The sequence below is a fragment of the Pollicipes pollicipes genome, unplaced genomic scaffold (assembly GCF_011947565.3).
Source record: "Pollicipes pollicipes isolate AB1234 unplaced genomic scaffold, Ppol_2.1 Scaffold_5724;HRSCAF=6776_pilon_pilon_pilon, whole genome shotgun sequence".
NCBI lineage: Eukaryota > Metazoa > Arthropoda > Thecostraca > Pollicipedomorpha > Pollicipedidae > Pollicipes > Pollicipes pollicipes.
The window spans coordinates 24,780,889-24,794,941 of record NW_023596746.1 but is presented as its reverse complement, the minus strand read 5'-3'; the positions used below and the strand labels follow the sequence as shown (position 1 = coordinate 24,794,941).

Here is a 14,053-nt window from a genome sequence, read left to right as displayed (position 1 = left end):
TCAAACTAAGAAAAATATATCCTAGCTGAAAGCATTAGTGGAGTAGTCTCAGCGAGATTATCATGAATGGTAAAAAGTCGTACGATGCTAGGTCAATAACTGATCCCATTATACCCGGCCAAAGATAAATTTTCCTGAAATCGAACTTTTTTCAGCGTCACATGCCCATATCTACGAGACGATGCCTTTTAGCAACACTTAAATTAAACAGGTGTTCCTGTCGACTTGTTAATACCATTACCGGTAAGCTTTGTGTTATGCGCATATATTTCAGATGAAGGCGTGGCTCCGTTAACAGTGCCGACCCGCAGCGCGGGTCCTCGGAACCCTCCGTTGCCGCTTACCGCCCGCGTCGGCCGAAGATCGTCGTACAGTGTTCTAAAGAGCTGCCGCTGCTCCGAAACCAGAAATGCTAAGGACACATTGTGGGTGCCAAAACGATGAACGTCCTGCGGGCCACTGACAATATTTTCGCGATTGCGCGCCACGCTGGAGAGGTATCCTGAGAAAGCCCCAAGCGGTCACATCAACCATCCTCTCAGTGTAAGGCTAAAAATGAAGACATTAACCCAATTAGTAGTTATAAATGATACATACATATATATATATATATATATATATATATATATATATATATATATATATACTTATGTATGCATGATATACAGTACAAAGTAGTTCTCCTATTCTACATTGGTACATTACATTGGCGCTTTCAACGGTCGCATACTTTGTGTTTGGTTACGACTAAGAGCAAAATGTAAAGAATGCTCGGCACTACCGAAAAGAAGATTCCAGATGCCATCCCGACGTCCTTAAAGCAGCAGTGAGTCAATTTTTTACAACCAGAACAGACTCCGTCCCTTCCCATGCTCTGCACAAGCCGTCAGACTCGTGGCCTATTGCTTGAAAGCTTGGGTCGGTGACTGCGGAATAGCGGGGCAGCCGCGCGCCTGACGTTTCTGCCCCTCCTACCTAATCTGTCCTCAAGCTCCACCGATTATCGAATCGGTCTGGGTGATGACAACTGCACCTCAAAATCGTGAATTTTTCAATGAGAGGCCCAAGGCAAGGCATGCATTCTTTTATATTTACAACAAAAAACGCTTTGTTGCAGCGGATTCAACAACGTCGCTTGGTTTGGCACCACATGGTGAACATGATGACTAGTGATGAACTGGAAGGCGTACTTGGCAGCGTCTCGTAACGTAAGGCCAGGGTCGCTACTCGTGTCAAGTGACAGCGCCCTGTAACGTAAAATCATAGTTACTGTTCGTTCAAGTGACAGCGTTCTGTAGCGTCAAGCTTTCATTGCTGTTTGGTCAGGTGACAACTTTCTGTGAAGTCATGTCATCGTCGCTGTGTGTTGCGTGATGCAAGCTGTTGGTCCGAGTGTATATGTAAGTGCTGCATGATAGTTCAAACCGTAACTGTTCGGTAAAGCCCGCAGTATTATTTTTGCGTGGGGTTGTGAAGGGAATCCAGCAAATTATCTCGCTTAAAATGTCCACGTACTGTCAGTTCTCCCGTTATGAAAATATGTGCTTATCTCAGACGAGCACTGATGGTCGCATTTCGTTACTCATAACGGAGACACGGGCCGTCATATGCAGAGGTAAATTGCCACACTTCACTAGAGGCGCAACGTTTGGGACTGGGCGACATGGCGTATTTGGTCCTGGAACGCCGTTTCCTGACTTTGAGTTCGTGCTTGATTAGCTTTCATGGGTTTGAATTCTTGTACAATTTCTGGACGGTATATTCAGGTAAGAACCTCCTGTAATATCAAATAAAAACGGGAATAATTGCAAGCGTAATCGATGGGCATGTGGCTAAACTTCCTGCGAACGCACTCCTCGAGAGCCCCTGAGTGACCAACACGTGAGAAATACACGCTACTTCTTTTAAAAATGCTCAGGACTGTTCAAACATTTCGGGAAGAAATACAATGACGTACATGACGTTACATGAAATGGATGAACGCACAGGCTTCCATTCGTATTCACAACACTTCGTTTGTCGCGTTTCTCTGCTGCGTCGGGGGTTTTGGCGAGTGAGTTAAGTGGTCGTCTGTTTACCCAGTGATTTACTGCGCCTTCATGTACAAAGTCAAACCAATATGCTGACCTCACAATTAGACATACTTTCGGCTGCGTGACCTAGAGTGGACGCTCTCCATTCTTTCAAGTATGGCGTATCGTGGACATTTCAACTTATTCTTCAAATGAGAAGTTAGCAATCTTTACTCGAGTTCGGACATGGACCATCCGACCACCCATTGTTGCTGACGACAAAAACGAATAGCAGAAGGTCCAGTTTTCCTCGGAAAAAAGACACATTGCTCACAACAACGGTCTGAACAGCCTGGCAAAATGGCAGTGCACTGTGTACGAGGGCAGTATCGTTGCACATCATGTCAAAGTTCCAAATGGTCTCGCCCTCATAGTCTCACCAATACTTGAAAGTCAACGAGATTTGTCTTTGCAAACTTTGCACTGCAACCGCTTTTACATTTCGTTTTTGTTTTGGCCCGTGTCGCAGAAGATATGTATGGACGAAGTACTTGTCAGCGAGTGGAAGCTCCGACCTAGAGGAGCCTTGGTGGGGGCGTAGTGGAAGTAGCCACGTGGTGTACATTTACATTCCCTTATAGTGTAAGTGCGTACGAGCCCATGAGGTAAGCCGGCCGTTGGAAATATTGAAATGATCTCGATGTTTGTCGTAGTCTACCTTGTGAGTGTTTTTCGTTATCGTCTCACATTTGTGTGCATGACTTTCAGCTGTTCTATACTTTTGCTGTAATATGATTTAGCTGAAGGGCATTCAGTTAATCTTATCTATTACTGTTATGACGAAATATATGACGAACCATGCAGCCATGACACTGTCTGAGAGGATGACAGGGAAATACAGCAAGGTAGCAAGCCGAGGTGGTGAAATAAAACCCTGTCTGGCCTAAACGGTCTTCCAGTCTGAAAAGCTGCTCGGTTAATGGAAACGTTAAGTCCGACCTAGCTTTTGACCGTTGTGGATCAAAATTCAGGACAATGTGCAAAATAACCGCTTCACACCAAATGTGCAGATAGCGCCGGAAAAAGGCGAATAAGCTGTACGGAGGGAGCAGCTTAGCCCTCCATCGAATATTCGTCCGCTTGCTTCCAAGTTTCACTAATATCAGCAACCACACAAGACGAAGGTAACCCTTCATAAACTACATCATTTTTCAAACGCGGATATAGAATGATTTCAACTGGCAAGCTCTGTTGGAAAACATCCATGGTAGTCGACATTGCAAATCCCTCTTAATAGCCGACTAACACTAGCTGCCAACAGCTGGCTGGCCTTCCAGCTACACTGTTGGTATATCAAATGCGCCAACTCTCCTAGATCGCAATGGAGTTGTCAAAATGCATGTATTTTACACATTCATTTGGTGTTGGAGCACCCAAACACATGACATAAACGACACAGGCCCAAATGACCACACATTCCATGGCAAATAACACAGACAAGGCATTTCAGAAGTGGTATGACTCCAGCCATATTCTCTTCATCGCATCCGTCCTTTGCATCATGACTAACAACGAAAAGTTAATGAAACACGAACACTAACTAGCGTTTTGATTGGTTAACACATTACAAATGCACCCATTTATCACGTTATGCCTTCCGTTTTTAATGGAATGAAGTGTATATAAAATATGTAACACTTGTACTATATCAATATTGAGCATTGTCAACTTGAAAGAGGCAGTTTAGATTATATGTTAACCAAACGTGAGTTTTGTCTCACTGGAATGCTAGCCCAAAAACAGCAAGATAAAGTATTCTAGCCTGGTTCAAATGCTTTTTTATTTAATGAGTGATCAGCTTTTTGAATGACTTTGAACTGCCATATCATGTCCGGCAAAATTGTCTGAACTAAATGACCAAGGACATGTTAAACAAACTAAAAAATATGATATTCCCTTCTGGCCGGCCAGCCTGTGTCAGGATTAACGAGCGATGGAAGATTGTGCCAAATACGTTTTTAAAAGCCGTCAGTTTTGGGCCAAGGCAGGATTCTGTTCCGTGCATGACCATTTAGCACGAAAGAGGACGAACAACAAAAACGAATCTTTTCAAACGAAAGCAGCTGCATTCGTGAAGAAACAGAAAAACAGCCATTGAAAACTTCTTACATCGTCTGCATGGTCGGCTCCAAAATAAAATGTGACCATCAGCGAAAACGAAAAAGTTCGCGACACGTCGCGTCGCAGCCGTCAAGCGCAGATGATCAGTACCCGACCAGGGCAAAGGTCGGCGAGTTGCCGCCCATCGCGCGGGTACGTCACCCTCAGGCGACGCGCGGCGCTCGAGGCCAGCACGGCCCCCCGCTACATCTAGTATTGCAAGTGTCCGCTGAAAGGCCCCGGCGTATCACAGAGCAGGCGGCACGGCGGCCAACCTCGCGTCCGAGGCCCTCGACCGACCGCCAGATCAGACGGCCCAGTCTCGGCCGCTGAGGTCATAACCTTTTTATGGCGTGGCCTTGAGCGCGGTGCGATCGGCCGTTTACAGCCCGGGCCGCTGCCATGAACAGGCGGCGGCGCCGGAGCCGCCGCCGCCGACTGCCAGCGGCCGGCCGAGCCACCGCTGCGGACGAGCGCAGGCGCTCGAGCCGCCGGCGCGGACGAGCGCGACGAGCGGTGGGGGAGGCGGGCGACGCCGCGCCTGCTGCTTACCGGCGCGGCGGTGCGCGTGGCCGTCGCCTCCGCCCGGCCAAGCCGTGCTGGCGGCGCTGCGTCCGCTGGCCGGCGGCGCTGCGAGGCGCCCGGCTCCGGCCCAGCGGAGGCCTGCCGCGCCAGCACAGCCGTGGCTTGCGAGTCCACGGCTGGCAGAGCAGCACCAGAGACGGTCCCGACCGACACAGCCTGCACCAGGCGTATCCGCGGACCAGCACAGCTGCACCAGGAGCGACCACGGACCAGCACAGCTGCAGCAGGCACGTCCGCGGACCAGCACAGCTGCACCAGGCGCGTCCGCAGACCAGCGCAGCTGCACCAGGCGCGTCCGCGGACTAGTGCAGCTGCACTAGGCGCGTCTGTGGACCAGCACAGCTGCACCAGGCGTGCCCGCGGACCAGCACAGCTGCACCAGGAGCGTCTCCGGACCAGCGCAGCTGCACCAAGCGCATCCGCGGACCAGCACAGCTGCACCAGGCGCGTTCGCGGACCAGCGCAGCTGCACCAGGCGCGTCCGCGGTCCAGCACAGCTGCACCAGGCGCGCCCGCGGACCAGCACAGCTGCACCAGACGCATCCGCGGACCAGAACAGATGCACCAGACACACCCGCGGAGCAGGTCAGCTGCACCAGGCACGTCCATGAACCAGCGCAGCTGCACCAGCCGCGTCCACGGACCAGCAGCGCGGCCCCGGGTCAGCAGCGGGCGGCCGTCAGTGCGCGGCCAGGCCCTGCGAGTGCGGCGGCAGCGTCCCCGGCTGCTGCGGGGACAGCAGGGTCGGGCTGCGACTGGGCGGACTGCCGGCCAGCGGCTCCAGCGGCCGCGGCGACCGGTACAGCTGCGGCCCGAGCGGCGGCAGTGGCTCCAGCTGCTGCTGCTGCTGCTGCTGGTGATGCTGCTCCAGGTGTTGCTGCTGCTGGTGCTGCTCTAGGTGTTGCTGCTCTAGGTGCTGCTGCTCCAGGTGCTGCTGCTCCAGGTGCTGCTGCTGCTGCTGCTGGTGTTGGTGGGGCGACGCGCGCTGCTGCTGCGGCAGCGGCTGCGGCGGCCCAAGCGACGCCTGCATCTGCTGCAGCTCCGACTGCGAGACATACGACTGAGGCGAGCCACCGTCTCCCTTATCGTAGCCCGTGCACGGGCCCAGCGGTGTCATGCGCTTCTCCTTCTGGCGGCGGTTGCAGAACCAGACGCGCACCACCTCCTTCTCCAGCTGCAGTGAGCCGGCCAGGCTGCTGATCTCGGGCGACGCCGGCTTCGGCTGTTTCATGAAGTGCTGCTCCAGCAGCGACTTGACCGACACTTCGATGCTGGTGCGCTTCTTCCGCTTTCGGCCCTGCGCGGCCATCCGATCGACGGATGCCGTCAGGCCCGTGGTAGAGTCGGCCTCTTCCAACCACTTCTGCAGCAGCGGCTTCAGCTTGCACATGTTCTTGAAGCTGAGCTGCAGCGCCTCAAAGCGGCAGATGGTCGTCTGGCTGAAGACGTTGCCGTAGAGCGTGCCGAGCGCCAGGCCCACGTCGGCCTGCGTGAAGCCCAGCTTGATCCGGCGCTGCTTGAACTGCTTGGCGAACACGGCCAGGTCGTCGTCAGAGGGCGCCTCCTCCTCCGGCTCCTGGCTGGGCTCGCTCTGCGGCATCATCAGCTCGTGCGGTTCGCGGCTCAGGTGCCCCGGGTGCAGCTGGTGCGGCATCATGCTGTGCATGCTGTAGGCCGGGTGCTGCGGAGGCGGCGCGCCGTTGGGCGGCGGGCTGAGATAGGAGGGCGACACGGACGGGTTGCCACGACGGCGGCGGCACGTGCTGCGGCACACGGCTGACGTGCGTCAGCTCGGCCGGGTGCTTCACGTCCTCGTGCACGCTGACGTGCGGGTTGCAGCGTCCAGTGCACGGACTCGGCCTGCGCCGGCAGCATCCACGGATTGTGCGACATCGGACTCGGCTGCGGGTGCGGGATGTACTTCATCTCGTCACGCAGCACGTACCCGGGCGAGTTCAGCATCGTCTCGGCCACACTCACACTGACGTCGGCGCCCGACGCACTCCCCAGTCCGTAGGCGCCCGATGCCATGGCGCGCGCCACCACACGGCGTTCTCCCCCTATCATGCGTAATGCATCACTCCCGACCGTGGCGGCGGCCGCGGCGGCCGCCACCGCCGCCGCCGCCGCCGACGTCGACCATTGGCCGGCCGGATGACGTCACCGCTCAGGCACCGCCCATTGGCCGGCGGGATGACGTCACGGGTGAGGCACCGCCCATTGGCCGTGGCTGCGGCGTTCGGCGTTTTGGGGGGGCTTTGCAGGTAGATTGCAGACTGGATGATGGCGGGAGGGGTGTGTGCGACGGCGACGTCCCGCGACGCGCGCGGCGCGATCTCTCCGACGACGCGTCTGTCACAGAGGCACCGATTTGGTGACAGCTGCGCCACACTCGGCCCTGGCGCGCCGCCGACCGCCGCGGGCAACACGGTTGGATGATTGATGAACGAGGCGCCGGTTGTATACCGGTGTTTATTTGTGACTCAGTATGAAGTGTTTGTGTATTGGATAACTAGGTTTCACGAACGGTTGAGGCGAAGGGGTAAATGACGAGCTGGGATTTGTCAGGGAGGAGGTAGAAAATCTGGTAAGAGTTACCTTAACCCACAAAGGCCACGGTAGGAGAAACGACCGTCCAATCATCGCCATGTTCACATTTTTATTCCGCAGCCCGCCAAAATCTGTTATTTTTCTGAAAAGCATTGATCCAATTTTACCGACACAAAAAGCGCGCATGCTAGGCATTTTCTCCTCGCAGGTCAGTTCGGCGAACACATTAACGTCATCAAAAATCAGTTCGAGCCACACGTTGAAGTGTCAAAATTACTGCGTATAGCCTCTAGAACTATCTTTATCCCATCATTTTCACCAAGATGTTACGGCAACTCATTTGTCGAGATCCTGCATTTCGGTAACAAAACTCTGACTCCTCTGGGTAGTGATGTTCCCTTCGGTGTTATACCGAAGTTCGTTGGGCTTCTGAGACTTACAGTGTGTCGACCCAGATGATACTGGACTGGGTTTTTGTTCATCTTGGTTAACACCCCAGTCAGTCTTCAAGTGACAACGATGTTCTCATATTGATATGATCGGCCCCGCGATCGCCCACGCAGACTGCAATGGAAAACAGAAACATAGCCAGAAGCTGCCCGCCGCAGCCCGCACACTAACTGCTGTAACCTCAATGACTTTCCGTACACGGAACAGTAAATTCTCACTTAAAAGAGCAGGTTTTCATCTTAACCAACAGGTTGTACCAAACAGCTATATGGCCACCTTTAAGCGCTATGCTTGGCATCAATTTTGGACTCGCATAATGAAAGTGCCCCTTCCGCGTAACCGCCAAGCACACCCCCATGGAATGCCAACACTCCGAGAAAATGAAATATGAAGATAATGCTGCTGGCGAAAAGACGGTATTGAATGGACAACTTTCGAATGGCGCAATTTTCTGAGTATGTTACCAAGTACAGCATTATTCGCTAGGCCCAAGCCTTATAGCTAGCTGCCGCCAGCTAGTCTCCGTCCGCTCCCCGTCGGTACCAATGGGAGGGGGGCTGCGTGCCCTTTATGTAACGCTGTAAGATGAGTCAGCTCGTGGCACAGGCTGAGATTATACAGGAAAACACAATTTCTTGTCCTGGATGGTGCTGCATTTCAAGCAGAATAGCTGCACGCTCCGACGCCGCTTGTAGGCAAGGAATGAACCGGATCTTTCCACCGCTATCTTGACGTCTCCGTGTTCATGCAACACCAGGTAATGGCCGACATTTCAGCCGGAGCTCAGAAGGTGGCAACGCTTACCGTGCAGATTTTGTTCTAATACACTGTGATTTTACATGCGCGGGACTCGAATTATCGTTTGCTCAGTGCCTGTGGTCTCATTTTCTGCCGCCTGAAATTTTGGTAAGAATAGGGAAAAGGGGACGACAGGAATCCTCACAAAAAAATAACTTGCTATAGCCTCAACCTTTCAGTCAAGGGGCAGCCTGATTTTTGGGTGGTGGTGAAAGAACTGAGCAGAAAATCGGGAATCTTTAAGCTGGAAATCAGGGCGATGTATAGGAATCGCAGGCCATGCCGCTCATTGCCTCGGAAATTATCAAATTCATTTTGCTGTTCACAATAACCTTACAAAACCACGAAGCACGCATATCATACCGATCATATATTCTATTAGTCAAAAGAGATTGTAAGTCAAAGTCATGATTATACCCAACGACAAAGCAGTAATATTAGGCTTGATAGGGTACAATATTCAGCTTGTAACATTGTACAATGAAGCCACTTTTCAGTACATCTTTATTACAACATAGCCCTGTAGCGACATAGATGTGCCAACTTGTTACCACGGCAAATAAACAATGTTTTAAATTGTCATACGCAAAGAGGCATCAAAATGCGGCTGTTGCTGTTTGATTCAGCTGACATCGCCATGATCCACACGACCGACGCTGTGACATGTGTTATAGCCGACGCGACCGACGCTGTGACATGGGCTATAGCCGACACGACCGACGCTGTGGCATGTGCTATAACCCACACGACCGTTACTGTCTCATGTGCTATAACCCACACGACTGACGCTGTGGTATGTGCTATAGCCAACACGACTGACACTGTCACATGTGCCATAACCGAAATCGCATTTAGGATGCAAACATAAGTGCTGCCACACATGCAGTTTAGGTGGGTGTAATTTGCGCTCCGTGAACTAAATACATCTGCGTTAATTTCGATATGTACAGTGTGTATGATGCTAGTAACAGTGATTAGCATGCATTGGAAGTGTGTAACAGTATGATGCCAACAACAGTGACCAGAGCGTGAGTACTAAGAAATTACAAAATCGGGGGTTGCGCATATAGGAGTCACCCGATATACAATGATTTATAACAATAAAACTGTGCGTGTGGGGATGCGAAATTATAACATAAACATCCATTTTTCCCCGTACCCCATTGGCCTCCGTGTTGAAGCCAAACATAATGGTTACGGCTTAAACCTAAGGAGTGAGCGCACGGCAAAACAATGACAACTTAATCGAGAGGAAATGGGACGACTTGCTGGGCATTTAACCCAGAGGCGATTTGGGGTCAAATCTGTTAAGGTCACAAAACTAACTGCAGGTGCAGTAAAAGTTATCATCTTACTCCACACATCTCCACTGGAGAGCGGTTTTCAACACTCCCAAACACATCGGCTAACAAAATAACAGCCGATCCCCAAGCAGTCATTTTGTGTCACTGAACCCAAACTCGGCCTTGTGGTTTTCGAGATCCTTAGAGACTGCAAAATTGTCCCGGCGTAAAATTCAGGCGGTGGTCTTTACATGATGCATGAAAACACGACAGTTAAATTTTGCCATTGACTTGTCAGCTCACGCAAACAGGCTCAAGTCACGCTTTTGCCGCTTCTTCTAAGCCTTTACGTGACCACAAAGCAAAGCTGATTCAGGTCAAACCTTGCCCCATTCGCTATCGGGGATACGTAAGGTCTCATGAGGTTATTAATGACCTTTCAACACCACTTGTTGATGACTTGACGCTGAACGCAAGCATGACGCTGAATGTAAGCACCGCGTACAACGATGCTACTGGCGCTCTATAAAATGTCCGTGAGTTTTAGGATCATTTCTAAGACATGACCTGTCCATAACATCACTATTGTTATACTTGTATAACAATCGTGATGTTGTGGACGTTGATACACACATTGACAAGGATGAATATTAGCGAGTAAGCTTATCATTTTAGTTAACAATGCAGCGCGTTTGTGGACAAATTTGACATCAAATACAGGAGTTCGGACGTGACATTAGCTTTGAGCCTATTGCAGGTTCTTGAACACTGATTTGTTTATACACAGCCATTTCACATTTGCATAACTACAATACAAGAACATCTGTTGTGCAGACGATTGGGTTTCGTACTACTCAAAGGTTCCACGTTTTTGTCGTGCACGGTTTTGAGAATAAAAGCGTAGGTGAATGATCTGACACGGCAGAAGCTTTGAATTTTGCAGGCAGTTGGGATAAAGTTCCCAACTAAGCCATCACATATTATATTATGATGCGCTAACAGATTCAGAATATTTCTTCGAAATACCTGCTGAGAAAACCAGAGACACTGGAAACTTCCTGTTTTTGAAAGCGTTTCAATAACGTGTTTGACATAAAGCTGTCACAAAAGTTTATTGACTAAACTAAATGCTGCCCGTTTTAAAGACTCGAGTTAAATCCTATCGGCTTCTGACAGTACGCTACTGCCAAACGATCGTGATGCGCTTCTCCTGCATTTCGACAGCTGGAATGGAATGCGTTTCGGTTTACGCATTTGAGCCGCGTGACGATCCATTTCGCATTCCATTACCCAGTTGTGCATGCTGGGCGGGTTTCAAATAGTCAGAGCACCCCATGAAGTTTACCCAGCCAACGCAGTCAGCGGGGTTCTGCAAAACACAAAGGAATGTCCCCTACAAGGGCCGCGGCCCCCCGCGGCCCCTCTTGGAAAAACACGCCGCCTGACTGGGCGGCCACCAATCACCAGAATTACCGCCAGTTTACGCCGAACTACTTATTTGCCGAGTGATATCTTCAGGCCCACGCGATCATTAATCACACTGGTGGTTTTTGTTGGGCGACTGCCGACCGAAGGGCACAGAGCTTCTTCTTCTGGCGGAGGCAGGCTGTGAGCAATGGATTCCAGCGGCCCGCCAAGATCGCCAACTGATCTGGAAAGACGGACAGCAGCGCGGTTCCTGGGTTGTATCCGGTTGGAAAAGGCATAAAAACTCGTATGACGTTGACGAACGCAATTTTGACTGAGCGATGCTGGTGTGCTATATCTTTCATGTGGTAGTGGCATAGCACAGATGAAACCGTGCTTTTTATATCAGCAGAGACAAATGAATGCGCCATGGTTGTGCGCACCAGTGCGTCTGCCGTTTACTGTTTCCGCCATTCTTGAGTATTGCCACGTCGCTCTGACTGATAGTCCTTCCACTGCCCCTGTATGGACTTCTGAGTAGACAACCAAGTATGCTGCTAATTTATAACCTCACAATCTGTGGTAGAACGGTTTCTTCACAGACGCCAGCCAAGTAATGGCTCACCTGAGATGATTTGAGGAGTGGGCTCGGCACAGAACGGGATCTTGCGCTGCAAGACAATTCAGATGTGCTTTTCGCCCCCAGGCAGAATATTTGGAGTGAGTGCCCCCGTCACAGTATTAAGATTGGTCGCGATGGGTAGAAGATATACTTCCGCACATCGTACATCTCGGCTTACGTATTACCCTGCTCTGGTTGTCAAAATCAAACATCAGTCTTAAAAGCCGTTCGAATGCCAGCGGTCTATGATTTGCACACAATCATGCGTGAGAGTTTGCACACATTGACCTACAATGTTTGGAGGACAATTGTCGTGTGTGTCATCGGGGCTTTTCGACGCCTTCAGCTGCTGAGACCATATGACATCGCCTGCCTCTCACCCTGACGAGGAGGTTGGGTACGGCGGGTACAGTTGCCTGTTTCCTCCTTCCGGTCAGCACAAGTATTCGCCTGTTTCGGTGACGTTTGGTCGTCGAGATCTTGGCCGGCGGTCCTCAACCTTTTCACACTCCGCGAATATTACATTTTCCATTTTAATGGAACGGGGAGTTAATGTAATGGATCTTTTGTAGTATTCCGGGAATACGACGTTCGATAAAGCGCCACATTCAAGTGCTTTGAAAAATATATTTCAGCCTGTGCAGCATAGTGATACACGTTGGTGAAAATGTCACGGTGGTCAGATTAGTGGTTGCGAAGAATAAACCCGTAAAAGCGTGGCTCGCGGGCCGCTGAAGTTCCAGATTTCCGGTTAGTTGAAGTTGGAACCCGCTCGGTCTGCGTCCTCGCTCGCTAAATGTAGAAAAATACCAGATGCATTGGTCATGCGGTCATATGGTTCGCCATGGCTGAAAACACACAGTGGAGCAATGCTACCCGATGATGGAAGGAAGCCACATGAAAACCGAAGTGGATGGCTTTCATGTCTCCCTAGTGCACGCTCTTACTAAACGTCTCTCAACTTATGTTATGGTAATCACTGCTAGTACCGATGGCTGGTGTCAAGAATCCTCTATCATGCCTGCTTAACTGACCCGAGGTAACCGCGAAACGCGCTAGTAAAGCGGTCCAAGCAGATCACGACGACAATGAACGCAATTTGGGCTGCTGTTTGACGGCTCAGCGGAAGAGCCAAGGGAAACGGTGATCAACTGCCCACTGGTATCGTCTTTGTTGTTGTTGCTGCTTTGCATGCACATTTGCGGGGAGCTTTTCGGAGACCGAATAGAAGAGAGGCACGTCAGAGAAGCAGCCTAATATGTACCCAAAATGCGCATTTTAGACCATTTTGTCTTAAGATTTCATAGGTCGCCGTGTACAGCCTTCTTGCAGTTTGCCCCGTACGTTATTTCAGTCGTAAGGAACGGGTTGTTACGTGTTTTTTTTATCACCACAGGTTCCCGCCAGTCAGAATAGCGGAGGACCCCGTCCCTGCAAGTCCACGGTACCTGCAGCGCTGGATGTTCATCTCCTTTTGCAATCAGTTGCAAATGCTTGCTCGACTGCTTGATACGCATGAAGACAAATCAAGATATACACACACGCATGATCTACACAATCACTATCGTTTTTACCATCATTACCAGGAAATGTAACGAGTAATTCTTGGCGCGCTCACCTGCCGAGCCGCTGCACTGTTCTGAATGCTCACACTGGCTACCGCTGCTTCCGACGCCGTCACGTGAGCTCTGTACTTGGGCCATGCAAACAACATCGGCAACCGCCGTACCAACGGCTCGCGAAGGGAACAACAGATGCGGCAGGGGTACGGGGTGGCTGTGGGGGGTGGAGGTGGGGGTTGGGGGGGGTTGGGGAGGGATTGGATGGTTGGGGGGTTGGCGAAGGGTGGGGGGCATTGTTCTACACGTCGGGAAAGGATAACATTAGCCATGTGATGTTGCATGAAAAAAGCGCGGTAAAACTCGCGTTTACCCTTTCTCCCATCACTTGGGAGGATCCACTGACACTGATTCAGAGCGTCCGTGCTGCTATCATTTCAATTGGATGCTAAAATGGCCAGTACCATCAGAACTAGCTGCAATAAACCATCACTTATGCGGCATATCTCTTGGGGCTGGAGCGTCTCAATGTGTGTGTGGGCGCTCTCATAGGGTTAATGTCGAACGTCCACGAAATCTGGGCCGCGCTTTAGCCCATTCGATCTCTTCTGCTCGTGCGCTTACGTT

At 51.1% G+C, this 14,053-nt stretch overlaps 1 protein-coding gene across 1 annotated transcript; it reads right to left on the bottom strand.

The window, feature by feature from the left end:
- Positions 1–5,436: 5,436 nt before the first annotated feature.
- LOC119102859 (silk gland factor 3) lies at positions 5,437–6,788 on the bottom strand. Its single transcript, XM_037226311.1, has 3 exons — positions 6,613–6,788; positions 5,717–6,520; positions 5,437–5,521 (listed from the first exon to the last, which is right to left on the bottom strand). Exons 1-3 carry the CDS (start codon positions 6,786–6,788, stop codon positions 5,437–5,439), a joined length of 1,065 nt encoding a protein of 354 aa, XP_037082206.1.
- Positions 6,789–14,053: the final 7,265 nt, after the last annotated feature.

Excerpts from the sequence above, each read along its gene's own strand:
- LOC119102859 (XM_037226311.1), bottom strand. The coding sequence starts at position 6,788 with ATGGCATCGGGCGCCTACGGACTGGGGAGTGCGTCGGGCGCCGACGTC. Across the intron at positions 6,521-6,612 it reads ATGCTGCCGGCGCAGGCCGA|CACGTGCCGCCGCCGTCGTG; the intron begins GTCCGTGCACTG and ends CGTGTGCCGCAG. Across the intron at positions 5,522-5,716 it reads TCGCCCCACCAACACCAGCA|TCCGCCCAGTCGCAGCCCGA; the intron begins GCAGCAGCAGCA and ends GCTGGCCGGCAG.